Source organism: Antedon bifida, chromosome 7 (assembly GCF_963402885.1).
Source record: "Antedon bifida chromosome 7, ecAntBifi1.1, whole genome shotgun sequence".
In the NCBI taxonomy this organism is placed as follows: domain Eukaryota; kingdom Metazoa; phylum Echinodermata; class Crinoidea; order Comatulida; family Antedonidae; genus Antedon; species Antedon bifida.
The window spans coordinates 17,521,956-17,544,386 of record NC_136232.1 but is presented as its reverse complement, the minus strand read 5'-3'; the positions used below and the strand labels follow the sequence as shown (position 1 = coordinate 17,544,386).

General features: G+C 32.4%; 2 protein-coding genes and 1 long non-coding RNA gene across 4 annotated transcripts in view; 1 reads left to right on the top strand and 2 right to left on the bottom strand.

Annotated features, from left to right (window-relative positions):
* Nucleotides 1-22,431, top strand: part of LOC144848647 (chromatin modification-related protein MEAF6-like) — an 82,127-nt gene that overhangs the window by 22,014 nt on the left and 37,682 nt on the right. The window lies entirely within an intron of this gene.
* The window catches only part of LOC144848625 (tRNA (uracil-5-)-methyltransferase homolog B-like), a 62,930-nt gene that overhangs the window by 27,996 nt on the left and 12,503 nt on the right, over nucleotides 1-22,431 (bottom strand). For both annotated transcript variants that reach the window (XR_013613890.1, XM_078705443.1), the window contains exon 4: nucleotides 14,707-14,777. Coding sequence is in view for 1 of the 2 variants with exons in the window: in XM_078705443.1 (XP_078561569.1) it covers nucleotides 14,707-14,777 (71 nt within the window). In the remaining variant the exon portion in view is untranslated. The remainder of the gene's footprint in view (nucleotides 1-14,706; nucleotides 14,778-22,431) is intronic.
* LOC144848652 (uncharacterized) lies at nucleotides 3,284-4,682 on the bottom strand. Its single transcript, XR_013613895.1, has 3 exons — nucleotides 4,332-4,682; nucleotides 3,833-3,975; nucleotides 3,284-3,605 (listed from the first exon to the last, which is right to left on the bottom strand). It is a non-coding gene; the product is annotated as an uncharacterized LOC144848652 (long non-coding RNA).

Sequence of the window (22,431 nt, the reverse complement as noted above, 5' to 3'; positions counted from 1 at the left end):
CCAACCATCACAGTAAAAAAAATATAGAATTTAAAACCAATATCTAATATAAAGTGTGATATTTTACATGCTGACCTTAAATGAAATGAAATTTCACATCAGGGCTTCAACATTTGTTATGTAGCATTACCATACCTGAGTATATCATTGACTTTTAATTGGTTAAATTTTGGGGAGGGGAAAGTGGTGGATCCAGGAGTTTGAAATAGTTAGGGGGTTGGAGGCGAGGGTCTAAAAACATAACTTTATGTCCTATCTTTTGCATTGCAATTTTTAACTTGGGGTGGGTGGGGGCTTGGAGAAAGGGGGTGGGATGGAGGAATTTGAATCCGTCTATTGGTTGGGGCGATGGTAGCGGCAGTGTGGGTGGTGCTTGAATGCATGCATTTGACACTCTATAGTGGATGATCGACCAAAGTGTTGCAGTTTATCTTTTTTTGGTTATTGTCGGGGTAGGGGGGGGGGGTGGTTGGTAGTCGAAAGTGGTGGTGGATGGGCATGTGGGATCTGCTTAGGTTAGCAAATAAAAGAAGTAAAAAAATGAAAGAGGATATACCCTATAAAATGACATTAAAACTGGGAATTACAGAATCTATAATTAAAAATATTGGTTTTTTTTTCTCACAACAAAACTAGAACTATATAAAACAATCAATTATTAAACATTAGAACTACCTATTTGTAATAAATCAGCTAAAAAAATACACCACTTTGGGCGTTATGGTAAAGTAAAGTTTAGTTGCATTTAACAATTTTAAAAAAGTGAAAAACATCCCTTTTTAAATAAATGGTATCTCCCAAAGTATGAAATAAAAAAAAATAAAAAAATATGAAACAGGTACACAATGCATTGTTATTATGCATACACTAATTATTTTTTATAATTAAATGAACAAAACAAAAATATCGTTCATCAAAGTAGTACCAATATCCATTTTAAAAAACCTTAAAAAAGGACAAAATTTGTCAAAAACACAAATTTGGCCGTTGCCATGGAAATATATGTGTGAAATAAAAAATACTTCATATTTGATTTCTCTCAACACATATATAGCCATGTGCAAAATTTGAAAGAAATCCATTTTTTTGAGTCTGCCACTATTGTTGATATTTCTTTGATTCTTACAGACAATGGCTCTTAAATATATTCTTTATCCATTTAGTAACAAAATATTAATTGTTTTCATGTATTACAAATAAACCACCAATATACCACTAAACACCGTAAAAATTGCGATGTAATACTTTGTTGAAACTATCACCGTCCTAGTCGATTGAAATAGTACAGTACATGTAACGATACATCACTATGACGTATGTTTATATAATGTAAAACAATTTGTGAAAACCACCTCTATTCGGGGCAAATCATAAATTGCTTTAATCGTCAATAAATATTAAAGATGTATTGAATGAAAACATTTTTTTTTTAAATATTTTTGTTGAATAGGCCATTTTAATTGCACATAAAAGTTATTCACTTTGAACTCAAATTGGATCGAAAAAAAAAATTATTTACTCGAGAAAATCGTAATTTAAAGCAAAAATTAACCAACCGGAAGCTATTTGTCTGGAAGACAAATGTGTTCCGGTTTAATTTAACCCTTGACCTGAGTTAGCTCATAAATATTCATATTGTATGGATACATCGTGTGGATGATGGTTCTCTCAACAAACAGCCAACAACGCGACGATAGCAATGCATAGAGAGAGTCGAGTAGTGACGCGAGACGATCTTGAAGAAAATACGAAAACTATAGCTAGCATGCAGAATACTAAGTAGAACTGCAGTTGGTAACTTTGATGTTGAATCTTATTCATTTAGGTGAGTTTTTGTTTCGCTAGCAGGAGAGGCCTAGCTAGGCCTAGGCCCGAATTTTCTGCTACTGTACTAGTCTACTACATACTAGCCTAGTACTAACTAGCACAACCACATGGCAGGCAGTCTCGAGTAGCCTTACTGCTGCCTCCTTCTGTTTCTAGAAGTAGAGGTAGTAGGCCTAGGCTAGGCAGTACACTGCTAGCTAGGGCTAGACCACCACCAGGAGGGATGTATTTTTGTTTTATAATTTTTTTTCCATCATGATGAATTGGTTTAATTTGTTAGGATTTCAACTATCTATTCTGCAGAGAAAATTACCAAATAAATCTAAATATTGTTTTGGATGTTTACTGTACAGTATTTTAAAAATATTTTCTGCATCAATCAACATTTGCACAATTAACCATTTTATGCAGATATTTTGACACAAATTTCTTCTTTTTTTTCAGGTATTAACATTGATTGAACAATAAGAGCAAGTGAAGTAGTGAGAAACACAAAATGTATCGTACAGTGGCAACATTCACAATTTATTGAAACATTTCTTACTAATAAAATGACACTTTGTAATGGATATGAGCGATCTTAGAAGACTATAGCTCCCGTAATTACTGCCACAATCAAGACATTGATATTAGTAGACAAATTGACACAAAAAACAATACAGGAATTCAATAAGATATACTGTAACTGTATATAGAAACATTATCTTGAATCATCTTAGTTATGCGGATGATCTTGTTCTACTTGCCCCTTCTGTTGCTGGTCTCCAGCTATTGGTACATGTTTGTGAAGAGTTTTCGCAAGAGAATGATGTTTTATTTAATGATAAGAAATCTTTTTGTATGCGTTTCTGTCCTCGTACTTGCAAACTTGAAGGTAATTCTATTACTAAACTTTTTGGTAAAAAACTTGCTTATGTTGAGAAAGGTACCTATCTTGGTCATATTCTTATGTGTGATTGCAGTGATGAGGCCGACATTCAAAGTCAGTACAGGTCTTTGTGTATTAGAAGCAACTCACTCAATCGTAAATTTATGAAATGCTCTACCAATGTTAAATGTTGTCTCTTTAGATCTTACTGTATTAATATGTATTGTGCAGCCCTTTGGTGTAACTATCGTATGAAGAATATTAGATCTCTTAATGTATGCTACAATAATGCTCTGCGCCGTATACTTAATGTCTCTAGAAGTAGTAGTGCCAGTGCAATGTTTATTGAACATGGTGTTCCTTCCTTTAATGAGTACATGCGAAAATCTACCTATGGTTTCATGCAACTTTTGTTGAATAGTGGTAACATCCTTGTTGCTTGTGTTTGCAAACATATGCTCCATAACTCCAAAATGTATTGTAGATGGAGAAGCATTCTATATACTTAAGTTTAGTTTTATGGTTTATAAGTTTATTAATATGGATGATATTTCCGAAATAAAATGAAATTGAATTGAATTGAATTGAATTAACTCCTTTTGCACTGTAATATTTACAGTAACATTATGAAGTGTAAGTAAAATTGAAGAATTTATTCTGTGTACTGTTGTAGTAGTATTTTTTATTTATTGAATGTTACGTTTACAAAATAATATACTGTACAAATATTATTGCTTTATAAAAAAAATTATACAACATTTTACAAGCTGAACAGGAACATATTGGCCGAATGCAGCATCACAAATATTTTTCTTGCAATATCCAATCATATTCCAATACAGAGTCTATCATCAGTTGTCTTTATGAAGTATGAATGTGACCTCTGTTCCAGTCTTCATCAGCTCAACATCTAAATAATGATGTATAAATAAGTTAAATATTTCACAAAATCTAAGGTTTTTAATTTCGGCAAAGTACTAAAACCTAGTATTTGGTATTTAGAAATAGGTCTAGATCATGCACATTTAGTGCAAAATGTGGGCTAGTGAAATTGCTTGCTTTGACAAATAAGTACACTAACTTTCTATGGTAAAACACATTACAACTTAATAAAGAGAAAACAAATATTTGACTTACTACAGTACAGAGTAACATGGTAAAGAACAGTAGTTTGTGTTGTAAAATGGCTAAGCTGGCTTTTCCCCTCTGTCTACTTGTACAGTGCTGCTGGAGGAAGGTTCTGAACTTCAGGCTTGTAAGTTGTATTGTAACCATTTTCCCTGAAAAAATGTTTATTTTTATCATAAAACTAGTTAAACAAGATTCAACTGTAAATTATGTATATGGTACAGCAGGCTGGCTGTATTTTCGGATTGATGGCCTAGCCTAGGCCAGTCTATGAAGCGTACAATGTAGGGCCTAGCTGGGCATTTTCTGCAGGGACCCGATTGTCCCAGCAGCCTGCCTGCTCTACTACTACTACTAGCCTAGGCCTATGCATGTATTATTCTAGGCCTAGCCCTGAAAAAATCCCAGGCTAAGTTAATTAATTACCTTCCTGTTATTACAAACGTCTGTCTAGTTTGCGTTATATATATAATTATTATATTTAAAATAACCTTCTAGGCCTACTTACCGACAAATTAACAGCTCAGCTTTACATACGATCGGGGGAAACCCCCAGTCGAGTCGTGTCGATCTCTGGGTGTTGTGTACAACTTGCATCATCCATGTTTGTTAGATCAGATCCCAGCTGTGTCGATGCTCATTAACATATCATGCATATTTATGAGTTAGCTCTATCAGCCTAAATTTTGAGCTGACAAGTTGGGAAAATTGATTAACTTATTTTGCTTTTTTCTTAGCGAAATTAATAATTTTTTCGGATTTTTTTTCGGCGAAAGTGAACAACTTTATTATAGCTACAATATGGTCTATTCAAAATTTGATTTAATTGATCTTCATTTTTCATGTTTTGGGGGACAATACAACTTTAAATTATCTAACTCAACTTAATTAGTAGGCCAAATGGTTTTCAATTGTTTATTAGAGCCAATTCACACTTAAGTTGGTTCCTACCAACCCAATTTGTTCTGCGTTTTGGGCATGTGATCCTTCGTACCACTGTAGGCCTATCCTCTACTGGCTTTACATCGCGACTCATGCCAGTGAGGGGGGAGGGTGATGGTGTGGGTGGTGTAACTGAAATAATAAAGATTTGTATTTGTATATGGCGACTGAAAACGCTAGCTATATATAACCTATATACAACCTCTGCAGCACACATTGAAAAAAAAAATGAATCGAATTTACTTGCCTTTACGACGCCTGAGGAAATAGACACTTGTGGAAAAGAGATTGGAATCTATCAAAATAGTATTTTTTCAAAAAAATCGGCCTGTCTTTAACATTATGATTCTGTACTCGAGCTGTTCAACCGGTTTTCAGCTATTAAAAACAATTATCGTAGGAGGAGATAGGAAAATGCGAAACATCCTCGTATTATTGTGTGCAGGTATTTTTCAATATGGACATCCATTAAACAGTGTATACCACGATCGGAAAACACCCCTATTTCGGGCAAATCGTGGAACCTAAATTCGTTTTAATTGTCAATAATTATCTAACTCAATTTAATTAGTAAACAGGGTTACATCATGTGGTTAAAATCAGTACCAAAAGTACAAACCAACTTTATATACCATCGAGTAAAAATTCTAGAAGTAAGGCGCGATTTACTGAATTTTGCCCTTATGAAATTTATATATAGATACAGTACAAACAACATTAGTATTGAAGAATTGAGAAGTTTGATTCGATTGTACTAACTAAAAGGTCCATGTTTCCATTTTCTTACCTCAGCCCCAACCATGATTGGACTGAGGTGGTGTAGAAGACCCTCACTTAACCGCCCCTACCATTGAAGAGACCCTCACTTAACCGCCCCTACCATTGAAATTGGCTCGACCTATGTGTTTCATATTCAAATATCTTTTTAAGGTTTTAAACAATTGACTCCAAGCTGGAACTTTGATACGATTTTTACAAAACTTAATTTCTGGTCAACTTTAGGTCCATATTTTTAAAATAGCCTTACCCAATCGCAACACGATTGGGGGCTGAGGATGAGAATTCCCTCCTAATCGCCACCTCTTCCACTGAAAACCATCATCCACAGAGCCAATGTATTTGAAATTTAATACACATACAAATTAATTGTAATTGGTTGGTCTATCAAAGGTTTCCAAATTCGGACCCCTCTATAAAAACTTGTTTACGGGCCTAGAGTAGCCTACCGTATTGTGGTCAATTTATCATGTGATACCTGAAAAGAAAGGCTCCACTTTTTCATAACTTGTTATTTCGTTTAAAACATATTCATTCCTAGTATTTTGAGACCAAAACTATCACTTTGTGACCTGGTTGCTAAATATTTCTATGGTCAATTTCTTGATCAGTGGTCATGATATTTCTTTTGGCACTTGTTCATTAGAGTGATATCAATATGAGTGTATTTTGATATTATACAAAGACAACATTCGCTAGTTATTAAAAATATAAGTGTGCTCCACGCAAAAATGTTTGTACCAGCTATGTTAAATGTCAAAATAAGGTGTTTTTTAACATTTTGTGTATTTCTGTTGTATTAGAGCAAATATAATTAGAGACTAAAATTATAACTTTCTGACTAGTGGTTGCTGAGATATTGATATGGCCATTTTCTTGACCAATGGTAAAAAATAAAGTTTCACAGTCATTTTTGGCAAAAGCTGTCCATTAAAGTGAATAGAAATATGTATTTTGACACCAACTACGACCATATCCACCCAACAATTTCTGAGATTTGAAAAGTGTGCTCTAGGCCAAAAATGTTTGTGCCGGCTATATGTCAAAGGTAAAAAATTAAGGGTTTATTGACAGTTTTATGATTTTTATTTCATTAGAACAAATATAAACATATACTTTGCGAGTAATTTGAGACGATAATTATCAGATTCTGACCACTGGTTGCTGAGATATTCATATGGCCAATTTCTTTCCCAGTGCTAAGAAAAGGGGTTTCTGTCCACTGGAGAACAAACTATTGTAATGCCAGTAAAAGCATTCCGCAAAACATTCCAAAAGGCATAGACAAGTGTGGACTTTACTGGCCGAACATTAACGCTGATATTAAAGCGATGATTCGTGAATGCAGCCTGTGTCAGGAAAACCAAAAAAAAACAGAACCGATAATACCAATCAAAGCTACAAATGTTTGGGAAGTAGTAGAAACAGATTAAAGAATGCTGGTAGTAGTATGGCTGCAGCCATAAATGTCAGTGCGTAAGGACCAATTTGGCATACAAAAGGACTTCATCAAAACATCAGCACAAGCAATAAGAAATTTGCTAACATGCAAATCTATCATTTTGAGTGAAACAAATTGCAAACAGAGATTTTTCTTTTTTAAATGGTCACATAAAATGAGGAGATTAAAATTTGAGCATCACACCTCTGGCACTCATCCCGATGATATGCAAATTAGCTTAAATATGCAAATTAGGGTGAAATTACACGGTTACCATATCTCAAAAACAGTCCGAGAGAGTTGACTTTTTTCACTGATTTATTCAAAATATTTATATTTACTCTAATGAAACATTTTATAAAAAAATGACTGGAAGTACACCATTTGACCTTCGACCCCATTTCTCAATGTTTGCATACACAATGTGACTAAAGTGTCTGTAGAGACTTTATTTTGCCCTCAAATGACCTAGACATAGGTTCCTAATAGCCAGCATAGGACCAATTTATAATTCCCAAAATCACACCTTTGTCACACACCTCGAAAGTATGCAAATTAGTATTACAATTTAAACTAGATTTAATTCGTCACTATGACGAATTATAGGTTATATGCATTGATTTAAATAAAGATAATTGATTTTTAAAAGATATTTTGATTGATTGATTTTCTCAGAATCTTTAATTATTTATAATATATGATAGGACCTTGCTAACGCGAATACAATAGCCGGTATCACAATCCGATCAAAGATCCCTCTGCGTATAATGTCATAAACCACATTTGTTATAATATATTATATTACATAATAATAAAGACATGTGTATATCTATACACTAAGAAATAAATTTGAACAAACAATACGGATAATAAAAAAAAATCTTATTTCGTTTCCCAAGGTTAGACTCGATCTCGGTACCTGGTACCGGTGCCATATACAACTGACAAAGTTGTATAAAAATTCCTCCGTGTATTTACTATGCAGTAACGACTTTGGTGCAGATAGATTATTACATACCGCAATGAATTATAATTTTTTACTATGATGACATCTCTAAAATGATGCACTGTCAAACTATATACTTTTAACTTTAATATATGAACTTTTGAAGGAAGAAAGTTAATGTTAAGTTTGTTATTTTGGCCTAAGAAAATGTCATAATTTGTTGGATTGTCGAAATTAATTTTTTTTAATTTAATATGCAATTAATTATGACTTAATCAACTTTTGTTCTCTTAATTTAGTAATAAATCATACATAAGATACATACACTTCAAGAAAATGAAATAAAAAGTAGGTGTTCCCCAGCATTCTGACGATATATATTAATTTTAAAATTTAGCACATTTTCACTATTTTGTTAACTTATACGTGCGTAGCCTGTCACTTTTGACGTGCTTGTATAACGCAATTTCGAGTTGAAAAGTGAATCAAATATGATGATATTATTAAAGAAAGGTTGTAAAACAGAAATCGGGCAAAAGTATTGCGCATTAACGTTTAACGCGCAGTGCGCGTGCAAAATTCTGCGCACTCATGGCAATTTTTTAAACGCTTAAAATTGCCTGAAACGTACTCTAATTTCATCGAAAATAAATTTTGACAATTTTAAAATTTTTAAGCGCGCATACGCATGCGTTATATGCGCTACGCTCGTAATTATATTGCCATATGATGAAATATGACCTGAAATTTATGAGTACCAAATTTTGTTTAAAAGTGATTCATGCTTGTGAAGATATGATTACAAACGTGATTTCATTAAATCGCGCGTAGACCGCGTAATTTATGATTGCGCACCGTGAAAACATAACCACATCGATTCCTGGCCATAAGGAATATACTCTGAAAAATTGACTTAGCTAGATGAAACTGATATCAAGATAATTGACGGACAAAATAGTGCTAAGGAAAGAATAAATAAACTAGACATGAAACTCACGACAAACGCCACGTGCACGTCATACGTTGGAATATTGCACACAGAAAAAGATTATGGCATTATGACCTGAACTGAAGAATATGATATGTTGTTATTGCTGAATTCTGTAATTTTGTGTCATATAGTATACACAGTATAATCTGTATACATATCACATACAGTGTAGAATAGGTGAAATTACGGGACCAGCTATTTATTCCAATTTTTAACATGTTGACGGTTTCAAAATGAAACACGAAGGTAGCAATTTCGGAAGGAAATTATCTCAGCAACAACATATTAACGTGTAGAGTAAATTTGAATACGTGAAATATTGATGCACGCTCTTTTAAATGTAATGAACTATGACGCAAAAGATGAAAATACAACTTTTTAAAGTCAAGTGGCCATATGATGACGTCACAACATCCGATTGGCAAAATGTTAACATGATTTTGTATCTACAATCCAATAGCTTCCAGAAAATGTTTTAATCATGATTATCACGTTTTACTCTGACGAGCTATAACAGATTGAAATTTACTCTAAAGATGAAAATAAGTGACCCAAGTTATTTTCATTTTTAGACATGATGACGTCATAAAAATTAAAATATTTTTAACTCATGCGAAAGATAGTTGATTGACCTAGAAAATATAAAAATCGGGGTGAAAATGAAAAACAGATAAGTGGAGATGCGCTCGATTAAATGTGATGAGCTATGACGAAAGATACAAAAATCCTATATTTTATATTCCCGTGGCCATACGATGACGTCACAATGACCGGTTTCCATATCAATGCATGATTCCATATCTACAACTTATCATCTTCCAGAATATGTAATAAAAATAACTTTCACCGTTTAGTTTAGAAACTACGAACGTTTAAAAAAATGTATAATTTTGACAAATTTTGACAAATTTTTGAACTTTTTCATCAAAAACGAACGTAAATTATTCAATTCAACGTGCCCGTATGACGTAATTTTAAGTCGAAATTGTTTAAAAGTTGGTAAAAACATAAATCACGCAAAAAAAATTGTTTTCAACACTATGTTCGCACCGTGCGCGAAAAAAACTGCGCGCGCGTGTGAATTTTTTACATGCTCAAAATGCATTTTGAAATTTTAAACGCGCGTGCGCACGTAACTTCGTGTGGAACATGCCATTTTTTTTCCACAGTCAGCTAGCGCAAGATATAAATTAAACTTTTGTTAAGTTTCAATTTACGTTGTTATATGGTTTTCGATATGTTAAAAACACGAAATTCATAAAAATGCGCGTAAGTCCTCATTTCTGACGTCATTCACAATAGCAGGTGCACAACTTCATGTGAATGCCCACATGCTGACAATGTTATAAAATGTTATGATTACACGTTTTTGAGATACGCGTGACACAAAAATGACAGAAAGAAAGAAGAATACAGAAAAAAAAAAGATGATGAAACAGGACAGTTACAAGGAGTTATCCGCTGAATGCGGATAACTAATAAATAAATAAAGATTGTGACAGAATCAAGAGGTTATATGCATGATAATGCATATAATAACCTAAAAAAAAATATGCAAATAAGGGGGAAAAATTACAGTTGTCCTATATCTTGAAAACCACTAATGCTAGAGAATTGATTCAGAATGTACATATTTCTATTTGCTCCAATGAAACATTTTACAAAAAATTGACCGGAAGTATGACATTTGACCCTCGACCCCATTTCTCAATATTGCATAATTATATAATGAAACTAAAATGTCTGTTGAGACTTTGTTTTGCCCTCAAATGACTCAGATACAGGTTTCTAATAGCCAACATAGGACTGTTTAGTAAATCACAAAATCATGCCTGTATCACTCACCTTCAAAGTATGCAAATTATTAGTACAAGTTACATGAAATATTCAAATTAGGGGGTGAAATTACAGGTTCCTATATATCGAAAATTACTATGGCTAGAGAGTTGATTTTTCAGAATGTACATATTTATATTTGCTCTAATGAAACATTTTACGAAAAAATGACCGGAAATACAACAATTGACCCTCGACCCCATTTATCAATTTTTGCATACATAATGCAACTAAAATGTCTGTAGAGACTTTGTTTTGGACTCAAATAACTCGGATACAGGTTTCCTATAGTCGGCATAGGACCACTTTGTAATTCCCAAAATTACGCCTTCATCATGCACCTTGAAATTATGCAAATTAGTAGTACAAATTTACATGAAATATGCAAATAAGGGGGTGAAATTACAGTCTTCCCATTAATGCTGTCTTTGGTAGAATTGTAACTGGTAAACCAGTATCTATGGTCATGTTCTGAATGACCTATCAATACGTCAGTGCGTAATTTTCTGTTAACCATCACATTAACAGACATGGCTTCATCAATATTTTCAATTTCAACACTTCTGCAAACACTAGCAAAATGTCCTATCTTACGGCATTTATTGCATTTAGCTTTCTTTGCCTTGCATTTGACATCATTTGCTTTGTGCGATTTTGAACCACAACGAAAACAGTACTCACTGGATTTGTATTTTGCACTGGATTTGTATTTTGCTGGCTGTTGTTTAGGTTTGTAATTACTCTTTCGTATCTGCTCAACAGATACTGGTAGTTCAGCTTTACCTATTATTTGGCATTCTTTTGCAGCATGTTCGCATTGCCTTGCAATTTCTATGGCAGTATTTAATGTAAAATCAGGTTCCAGAAGTAATCTTTCGCAAATACGGGAAGAATTAGTTTTCTCAACTAACTGGTCTCTTATAAAATGTTTTATTGGAGCAAATAGAAATATGTACATTCTGAATCAACTCTCTAGCATTAGTGGTTTTCGAGATATAGGACAACTGTAATTTTTCCCCCTTATTTGCATATTTTATTTAAATTGTACTACTAATTTGCATACTTTCGAGATGTGTGACAAAGGTGTGATTTTGGGAATTACAAAGTGGTCCTATGATGGTTAATTGTCTGGGTCATTTGAGGGAAAAATAAAGTCTCTACAGACATTTTAGTCACATTGTGTATGCAAACATTGAGAAATGGGGTCGAAGATCAAATGTTGTACTTCCGGTCATTTTTTCGTAAAATGTTTCATTAGAGTAATTATAAATACTAGAGGGTGAGCTCGCTTCGCTCGCTCCCCCTCTAGGAAGTGTAGACGATGGTTCTCGGAATGATAATGACTCGGGTAAAAAGTTTTAGAAGGACATTCTGGCCTGGACGATTTTCGGTCGGTTACCATTATTTAAATGCTTTTGATATTCGTAAAACTAAACCTACTCACTAACCTCTTTCACAGTGTCTTAGACGATTAATAGCGTTTTACGAAAAGTATTTATTGTAGATATAAAAAGTGGTAAAAAAGAATAACAAATGCTTGGTAAATTGTAGATAACAGTCCGATGAAATCTACTAAAAATAGTATAATTTGTGTTATAAAATAATACAATATTGTGTTTTGTGGGGGTGGGGGGAGTGGCGATAATTATTGTAATTGATGTTTTTATTGGGGAGGTGTTCCGGGCGTTTATTCAAATAAATACCATCCTAATTGGTATAATTAATACCTTACTCCGCGACACAGTGGGCTGGCCTGGACGATTTTCGGTCGGTTACCATTATTTAAATGCTTTTGATATTCGTAAAACTAAACCTACTCACTAACCTCTTTCACAGTGTCTTAGACAATTAATAGCGTTTTACAAAAAGAATTTATTGTAGATATAAAAAGTGGTAAAAAAGAATAACAAATGCTTTGTAAATTGTAGATAAAAGTCCGATGAAATCTACTAAAAATAGTATAATTTGTGTTATAAAATAATACAATATTGTGTTTTGTGGGGTGGGGGGAGTGGCGATAATTATTGTAATTGATGTTTTTATTGGGGAGGTGTTCCGGGCGTTTATTCAAATAAATACTATCCTAATTGGTATAATTAATACCTTACTCCGCGACACAGTGGGCCGTTTTGGCCTAAGAAGGAAGACGTTTTAGACGGCTTGCAGAAGTATCCCAGGGTCCTGACGTGACACAGCGCACAGTATACATAAAGTCCTGGCAGCTTACTCAACAACTCAGCTATCAGGGTTTCATTCGATTTCAAACAAAAGCTCTTATCATCAATTCTCTCGATGTAATTTTATATAATTATTTCCCACAATTTACTCCTATGTTTTATGAATATGTTTAATTTGATCTTTATGTACTATACCTTAAAAAATAAACAAAAAAACAAAATGGCTATCGCCACCAAGCACCAACGGCCAACTTAGTTGAAACAGGGAGGGAGTTGTTCTACAACTCCCTGGTTGAAACCAACCATGCAGGGAAGTTGCAAGGTGATTGACACACCTTACCATGAACCCGGAAATTACTTCTACCGCGCGTAGAGTTAAAATTTACCGATTGAAATCAGAAAATTTCTTATAAAACCCTTTATAATATCTTCCTAAGATAGAAATATGGAACAATAGCGTAGTACTGAAAACTAATGTTATCAAATCTACATTTCGCGGTACATCTGAGATAGAACAGGTAGGTATCCAAGGTGGAGATTAGTACCGAAGTTTTTCCATTGTGCTCGCCTATCAGAATTAACCATAATTTATATATAGATAAACATTTTGAATAAATCAGTGAAAAAATAAACTCTCTCTGACTTTTTGAGATATGGTAACCCTTAATATTTACGACTTACTTACAAAAAATGTTGCTTTATTTATGTTTAAATTCAAACATAATCAACTGCCCAGAATTTTTGATACTTATTTTGAAACTTTTAGTTCAGTTCATAATTATAATACCAGAAATAAATTAGATTATGCTAATGATTGTTTTAATACGGAGGTTGGAAAGCATGAGATAACTTTTCAAGGACCAAAAATTTGGAATTCTTTACCAGATGAACTCAAAATTATTAATTTTATATCTTCATTTAAGTTCAAACTACATGAATACCTTGTTTCTACTATTATTGTTTAAGTTAATCATATATCTGTCTTAAGTTAAATAATAACTGCATTTGTTAAGTTAAATTTCTTTTTTTTGTTCATTATCATATATTATATATATTTCTTACCTTACCTTATTTTAAATATGTTGCCTGGACCCCACATTTTAAAGCTTAAGCTTCCAGTGGGGTACCCTTTTTCTCATTTATTTATTATCTATTATTTCTAGAAAATGTTAACTGTATTTTGTTTTTATTTGAGAAATAAATTTATTGATTGATTGATTGAATTTCACCCTAATTTGCATATTTACGCTAATTTGCATATCATCGGGATGAGTGACAGAGGTGTGATGCTCAAAATTTTTACCTCATCATATATGACCATTTAAAAAAGAAAAATCTCTGTTTGCAATTTGTTTCACTTTGGGCTGTTTTTTTTTATAGATTGCCTAGCCTATGCCTGGATAGTACCATGGAGTAAACATTACTCCATGACAGTCCAGATCGAGATAAAAATTAATAATTGTTATTTTTATATACAGTAAAACCTTGAAAAGAAGCCCATCTCGAAAAGAATTTAGTGCAAGATAACATTTATTTTACAATTTAAAATGGTATTTTGAACACAAAAATGTAAAATGGCATATTTTAAAAATCCTATTTATATTGTAGTAGCATATTTGCAGTATTTCGAAAAGAAGCCCCCTCTCTAGTTTGCGAAAATAATCTCGAAAAGAAGTTCACCCAAGAGTACTAAAAAAGGAAGAAACCTTTTTTTTAACTGTATTTTTTAAAACATTTTAAAAATTAAGTAATTAGGTAAAATGATATTCGTACCTTTCCTATGTAAATATGTCGATGACTGATATTCAAACATGTATCGGCAGGTACACAGACAACATTTTTTCCTTGTGAAACAAAAAAAGAAATAATATTAAGGATGAATACAGTTTTTTCTATATTTTTTCTAAAAGCTGCTACACATTAGGATGATATCGATATAATAATGATCAATGATAAATCGATAAACACTAATTTTTCTTACATAAAACAAAACAAATCTATTTAAATAATTTTTCTTTTGGATGATCCAAATGGAATAAAACCATAAAACTTACGTTTTTACTCTAGTTTTCGCTGGTTCAACGACGCAGCTTATTCATGAGTTAGTCTATTTGACTTGGAATTGTTACCATGAGATCTCATATTCACTCATGATTAAGCTGCGTCGTTGAACCAGTGAAGCTAGAGTAAAAACATAAGTTTTACGGTTTTATTCCCTTTGGATTATCCAAAACAAAAATTATTTGAATACTATACAGAGATCCAGATGAATCTTTTTACTAATAAAACAAATCTAGTACAGGGTAACTATTTATGAGCGTCTTTCATAAAAATAATATTTTTGTTATAAAACCAATCACATTACGTTATATAATCAATAAGAATAAAATCGCTGTAAACTCACAATATACTTGCCCTTACTAAACATGGCATTATTTTATTATTGATGTGTTTAAAGGCAGCATTTTATCCTATTGCTCTGCTTTTCTAATTTTTGTCATTGTATGTAAGAAAAATGTATATTTATCTAGTTATCGTCAATCCTATTGTATCCACCATTAAAGAAGAATCAATCCAAATTTCCACCAGAAGAAAAACCAAGGAATGATTTAATCTAAATAATAATTTTACCTCAGCAAACATTACCTCTCAACTTATTCATATCCCATTGCAGAGTTGCAGCGAAAATAGACCCATCTGCAGAAACTGCCACTACCGGAAATTAAAGACTCCAGCAACCTTATCCTGATAGGGTCAGGTCATGTCAACCTTCTGACTCCAACAGAACTTGTAATACTTGAAAAGGGGAAGGCTCCGATTGCAGTCAATACTGTACAGTACTTGGTTGAACTCTACAAGGTTCATTACCATTTGAGAAGGGACTATAATACATGAGAATGTAAGACAACTTTGGAAGATAGATGTACTACCTCTCATTAAACAACGAGCACTATTTATATTTGTAACCCCCTGTTTTGTGACACAAGTGGAGTGACACTTACAATAAATTTAAATTTAAAGGCCTTGAGTCTGATATCCCAGAAATGAAAAGAACTGAGAGAAACTACAGACAAAATCCTGAAGCAGCAACAGTACACAACCAACTTATTGATGATGTACTAAAGAAAATCACAAAAGGATAACCAGACAGAAGAATCATGGTATATCTCACATCATGTCAAGATTGTTGGCATCATTCTTCATTTTCGACAACAACCTGTAGCCATTTCCCAAGACGGATCAAAGGTGACCCCCAATTTGTTTGACTTGTTGTGCAAGCAGATAAGTTGTAGATATGAATTTATGCAAAATTGTTACCTCTCGAATGTTGTGACGTCATCATATGGCCACACAAATATAAAATATCAATATAAAAGCTCAATCAATTGTCTTTCATAAGAATTAGAAAAATTTCAATTTGTACGACGTCATCATGTCAAAATTGTGGAATAACCTAAGGTCACTTATTTTCATCTTTACAAATAATTTCAATCTGTTATAGCTCTTTAGAATAAAACTAAAATAAACTTCACCTTCCGTGTAAATTTAAATATCTCATAGCTCTTCAAAATGAACTAGGTGACCTTGATGATTATAACTTATTATGAAAGCTGATGAAATGTAAATATGATCGAATTCATATAAAATTAAGCTTATAGGATGTTGTTACGTTATCATATGGCCAGTTGAAGTTAAAAAGTAGTTTTTAAATTTCTTTAGCCAAGTTTTATACAAGTTTCAAAGAGCGTGCAATAGTTTCAAATCTTTTTTATTTATTTGCTCAATTCATTAGTTATCCGCAATATGCGGATAACTCCTTGTTATTGTATTGGATCAACATTTTTTTTTTTTGGTTATCCGCAACTTTTGTTGAGGATAACCCTTGTGATTATAAATATCTTTATCATCTTTATTCTTCTTTTATTCTTTCACGGATTTTTGCGCGCAGCATATCCCCTATTGCTTGTGAACATATCTTTGTATAACTTGGTCAACATATGGACATTTACGTGAATTTGTGCACCTCCTATTTTTGAATGACGTCAGCGTTACGCAACGTGACTACGCGCAATTTATGAATTTCAATGATTGACCATAGGATAAAAACCAAAAGTGATTTTTTATTGACACTTGGTGGAAGGTTAATTCTTATCAAGGGTCAAATTTTTGTGCACTAAAAATGACATGTTTCACAGAAAGGTGTGCGTTTAAAATTTAAAAATACGAAAAATCAATTTTTAATCAACTTTCTATGCATTTCATGTCATTTTGAGCATTTAAAAAATTCCCACATACGCGCAAATTTTTACGTAGCGCTAAAAACATCTTTCTTTTTTTTCGCGTTAAGTTAGTTTTTCCAGCCTTTTATAGTAATTTTACCAATTTTAAAAAAATTTCGACTTCAAATCACGTCATATGAGCACTTCGAATTCGCACTCGTTTTTTATGAAAAAGTTAAAAAAACTACATGGAGAAGTTTATTGTTATTACATATTCTGGAAGTAGATGAGTTGTAGATATCATCATGGATCAATATGGCTAACCGGACATTGTGACGTCATCGTATGGCCACTCGAATATAAAATAGAGGATTTTTGTCTCTTTCGTCATAGCTCATCACATTTAATAGGGCGCATCTCCACTTATCCGTATTCCATTTTGCTCCATATTTTGATATTGTCTAGGTCAATCAATTATCTTTCGCATGATTTACCATTTAAACAATTTGTAATGACGTCATCATGATCAAAAGCGTGAAACACTTGGGTCACTTATTTTCATCATTACAGTAAATTTCAATATTATATATAGGCTATACGTCGACCTCAAAATAAAAAGTGATATTCATGATTAAAACATTTTCTGAAAGCTATTGAATTGTAAATATGAATTAATGTAAAAATGTTGCACATCGGATGTTGTGACGTCACCATGTGGCCAGTTGAATTATGTCGTATTTTCATATTTTGCGTCATAGTTCATGACATTTAAAAGAGCGTGCATCCATATTCCACGTATCCAAATTTCTTCAACACATTAATATGTTGTTGCTCAGATAATTCCCTTCCAAAATTGCTATCTACGCGTTTCAATATGATGACATCATCATGTTAAAACTTGGAATAAAATGCGGGTTCCGTTATTTCCACCTATTCTGCACTGTATGTAGTATGTATACAGTATAAGTGTATACTGTATTAGACACAAAATAAAGGGCACACTAACATTTTATTTTCTTCGGGTCATAATGGCATAATCGTTTTTCTGTGCGCAATAATCTAACATATGACGTGCACGTCCATAGTGACGAGTTCAAATCTAGTTTTTCTGTATTATTCTTTTTTCTTTCTTCCTTTTTTTGTGAGTTGCGTTTCTCTAAAATGTGTAAACTTAACATTTCATAACTTTGACAACATGTGGACATTTACCTGAAGTTGTGCACTTCCTATTTTTGAAAGACGTCAGAGTTGTGCAACATGACATACGCGCGATTTTATGAATTTCAATGATTGATCATAGATTAAAAGCCAAAAGTCATTTTGTATTGACACTTGGTAAAAATTAAAGTCATATCAAGGGCAAACTTTCTATGAATAAAAAATGGCATGTTTCACAAGAAGTTAATTTCTTACACGTTTTATGACATTTTGGGTATGTCAAAAATTCCCACACACGAAGTATGAAAAACATGTTTTTTTCTCTTGAATTATATTTTTCAAGCCTTCCTAGATCTAGACATGAACTCTTCACTTTGATGAGTTAGTTATCCGCAAGACAAACACCACGTGCATGTCATACGTTGGAATATTGCACACAGATTATGGCATTTGACCTGAACTGAAGAATATGATATGTTGTTAGTGCTGAATTCTGTCAATTTTGTGTCATATAGTATAAAAACAGTATAATCTGTATACATATTACATATAGTGTAGAATAGGTGAAATTACGGGACCCGCCATTTATTCCAATTTTTAACATGGCGACGGTATCAAAATGATACACTAAGATAGCAATTTAGGAAAGAAATTATCAGCAACAACATATTAACGTATAGAAGAAATTTGAATACGTAAAATATAGATGCGTGCTCTTTTAAATGTGATGAACTATGACGCAAAATATGAAAATACAACTTTTTTTATTCAACTGGTCATCACAACATCTGATTGGCAAAATGTTCACATGAATTCGTATCTACAATCCAATAGCTTCCAGATTGATTATCACTTTTTATTCTGACGAGCTATAACAGATTGAAATTTACTGTAAAGATGAAAATAAGTGACCCACGTTATTTACATTTTTAGACATGATGATGTCATAAAAATTAAAATATTTTTAACTCATGCGAAAGATAGTTGATTGACCTAGACAGTATTAAAATCGGGGTGAAAATGGAAAACGGTTAAGTGGAGATGCGCTCTATTGAATGTGATGAGCAATAACGAAAGAGACAAAAATCCTATATTTTACATTCGTGTGGCCATACGATGACATCATAACATCCGAGAGGTAAAGATTCTGCATGAATTCATTCACAACATATTATCTGCTTACATATTAAATTTTAAAAATTGGGGGTCACGGTTGATCCTGAGGAGCTATACTAATAGATTAAAATAGGCATAATTTTGACAATATTTTGTCACTTTTGCAACTAAAACGCATGCAAATGGTCTAAATCAATGTGTTCGTATGACATCATTTTAATTTGAAATGATGTCAATCTTTCTTAAAACGAATAGAAAAGGCTGGAAAATCACAATTCAAGAGAAATTAGAATTTAATTCGTCACTTTGACGAATTATAGGTGATCATTTTTATAATTTTATTAACATTAATATTTTTAAACATGCACGTATGTTAACATACGATCGGACAATGTTGATGTATGCCATCCTATTATACGCTTATAGTGTTGAGTTGTGCCTATATGCCATATACAATATGTACAGTATATATACAGTGTAGCATAGGTGAAATTACGAGAAACACATCATGTTCTAATTTTTTGGTATGATGGAATTATCAAAATAAAATCTAATATGACAATTTCGAAAGATAATGAATTGAGCAAATAAATAATAGAATTGGAAGAGAATTGACGTCATCAATTTCACGTGCATGACCTTGGAACGTGTGCGTTTTTCTTTCTTAATATTTTTACCCTTCACCTGAAGTTTACTTATAGTGATTTTCATTAATATTTTATGACAAGTTATGGAGATATGATTGATAACGTAATTTCACAAAGTGGCGTATAAATGACGTCACGAATGAGTGATCACGCTGAAAAGCTTATTAGGATTAAGCTACAGTATTTGAAAGGTATTTACTAAAATTTTGTAAATTAATTGGAATCCACTTTACAATTCAAATGACACTAATACTAGTTATAATATGTTTATTAAAGAAATCCAACATACGATTGAACAAACTATTCCATCTAAAACACCTAAACCAAGAAAAAATCATATAAAAAAACCATGGATTACTAGAGGTATTCTAAGTCAATCAATAAAAAAAATGTATTATATAAAAAACATTTAAAATCCCCAACACAATTAAATATATCAAAATTTAAGAAATATAGAAATATGCTTACTAATCTCATCAGAATTAGTAAACGTAATTATTATGCTCATATTTTATTTAATGCTTCTAATGATGCAAAGCAGACTTGATCAATTATTAATGATGTGCTCGGCAGAAAGAAACATGTTACTGTCTTACCTGACTTTGAAGGTCATAACAAAGTAGATATTATCAAAAATATTAATAAACACTTCAATGAAGTAGGAGAAACTTTTGCCAAAAATATTGTCTTGTCTGTAAATGAAAACTACAAGCAATACAATGGCAATTTTCCAAATTCAATTTATTTTAAGCCCACTGATGATAATGAAACCATCTAACTCTGAAGGCATTGATGAAATTAGCAGTAAATTACTTAAAATAACTTGTAACATTTATTGACCTGAGTAAGGTTATCAATACGATTGACCATTTGATTTTATTATGGAAACTTGAATACGATGGTATTAGGGGGTCTGCACTATCTTGGTTTAAAAACTATATATATGGAAGGCAATATACAGTCTTTAACGTAATTTCTTCTGAACACACAACTAATAATTATGGAATACCCTAAGGAAGTACTCTTGGACCATTATTATTTATCATATATGTAAAATGATATTTTTATTTCTTCAAATATTTTAAACATGACTTAATTATTTTCTGACGATACAAATCTGTTCTTATCAAACCCCAATTTGAATACACTTATTGATATTGTTAATTCTGAACTTATCAAAATTGATAAATGGCTTAGGTGTAATAAACTTTCTCTTAACTGTGATAAGACTAGATATATAATTTTTAGAACAAAGAAGTAAAATTAATGTTAATAATATATCCATTAAAATTGCTGATAAATCTATATCTATAAGTTTTTAGGAGTCTTTGTTAACGAATTTGTTAATTTTAAAACTCATATTGATCTCACTACTTCAAAAATATCTAAATGTTTAGTCACTACCTTCCTTTAAGTGCACTCCTTTAAATTTATAGGTCACTTATGCAACCTCTTATCAGCTATTGTAACATTATTTGGTTTAATTCATATGCTTCTTACATTACACATGATTATTTGAATCATAAGCTTTGCAATGGTGTTTATTTCGTAAAAATTGAGTAAATATTTAAAAAGTTATTACATTTAAAAAACTTACAAATCATCCAATTAGTTTATGAGAAAAAATTCTTCAACGCTTCAATGAAATTCTTTTTGATACGCGCTGAAAACTCACTCCGTAGCAACGCACTATTTTGGTCTAAGGCATGATGATGTCATACCAGGAAGTATGTGCGATATTTAGCAGCGTGGACATGATGGTCAGTTTGACTGATTTTAGATGCTGTTTAAACCTATTTAGTCACTTGAATTAACTATTTTGCATTTTTGAAAAGCAGCATTATAACGTCAAGCTTATTCTAACTGGTTTCGGAAGTGTTTACGATATTAAGAGGGAAGAACCAAGCAGGCCTAGCCTAGCTAGGCCTATTCAGATTATTTTCGCCGTCATCGCATGTAAGACCTATTGTTAGGTGTTCATATCACACCTGTGCTGAGACAGCTTCACTGGCTTCCGGTAACACAAAGAATTACATTCAAGATCCTGCTCTTTGTTTTCAAAGCTCTTCATAATTCTTCATCTAAGTTCATTTCTGAACTTATTCAACCTTATGTTCCTAAGCGGTCTCTGAGATCTCGATCTGAGTCTCTTCTTGCCCATATATTTCATCCCTCCACTAAGTTTTATGGAAATCGTTCATTTTCTTCGGCATCCGTTTCTCTATGGAATGCGTTGCCTATTGAAATCCGTCAGGCTACTTCCACCAGTGTCTTCAAATCTCTCCTCAAAACCCACCTTTTTAATTTGTAATTTTTCAAAATTTTCTGTCTTTGTAAAGCGCATTGAGGCTTTCAGC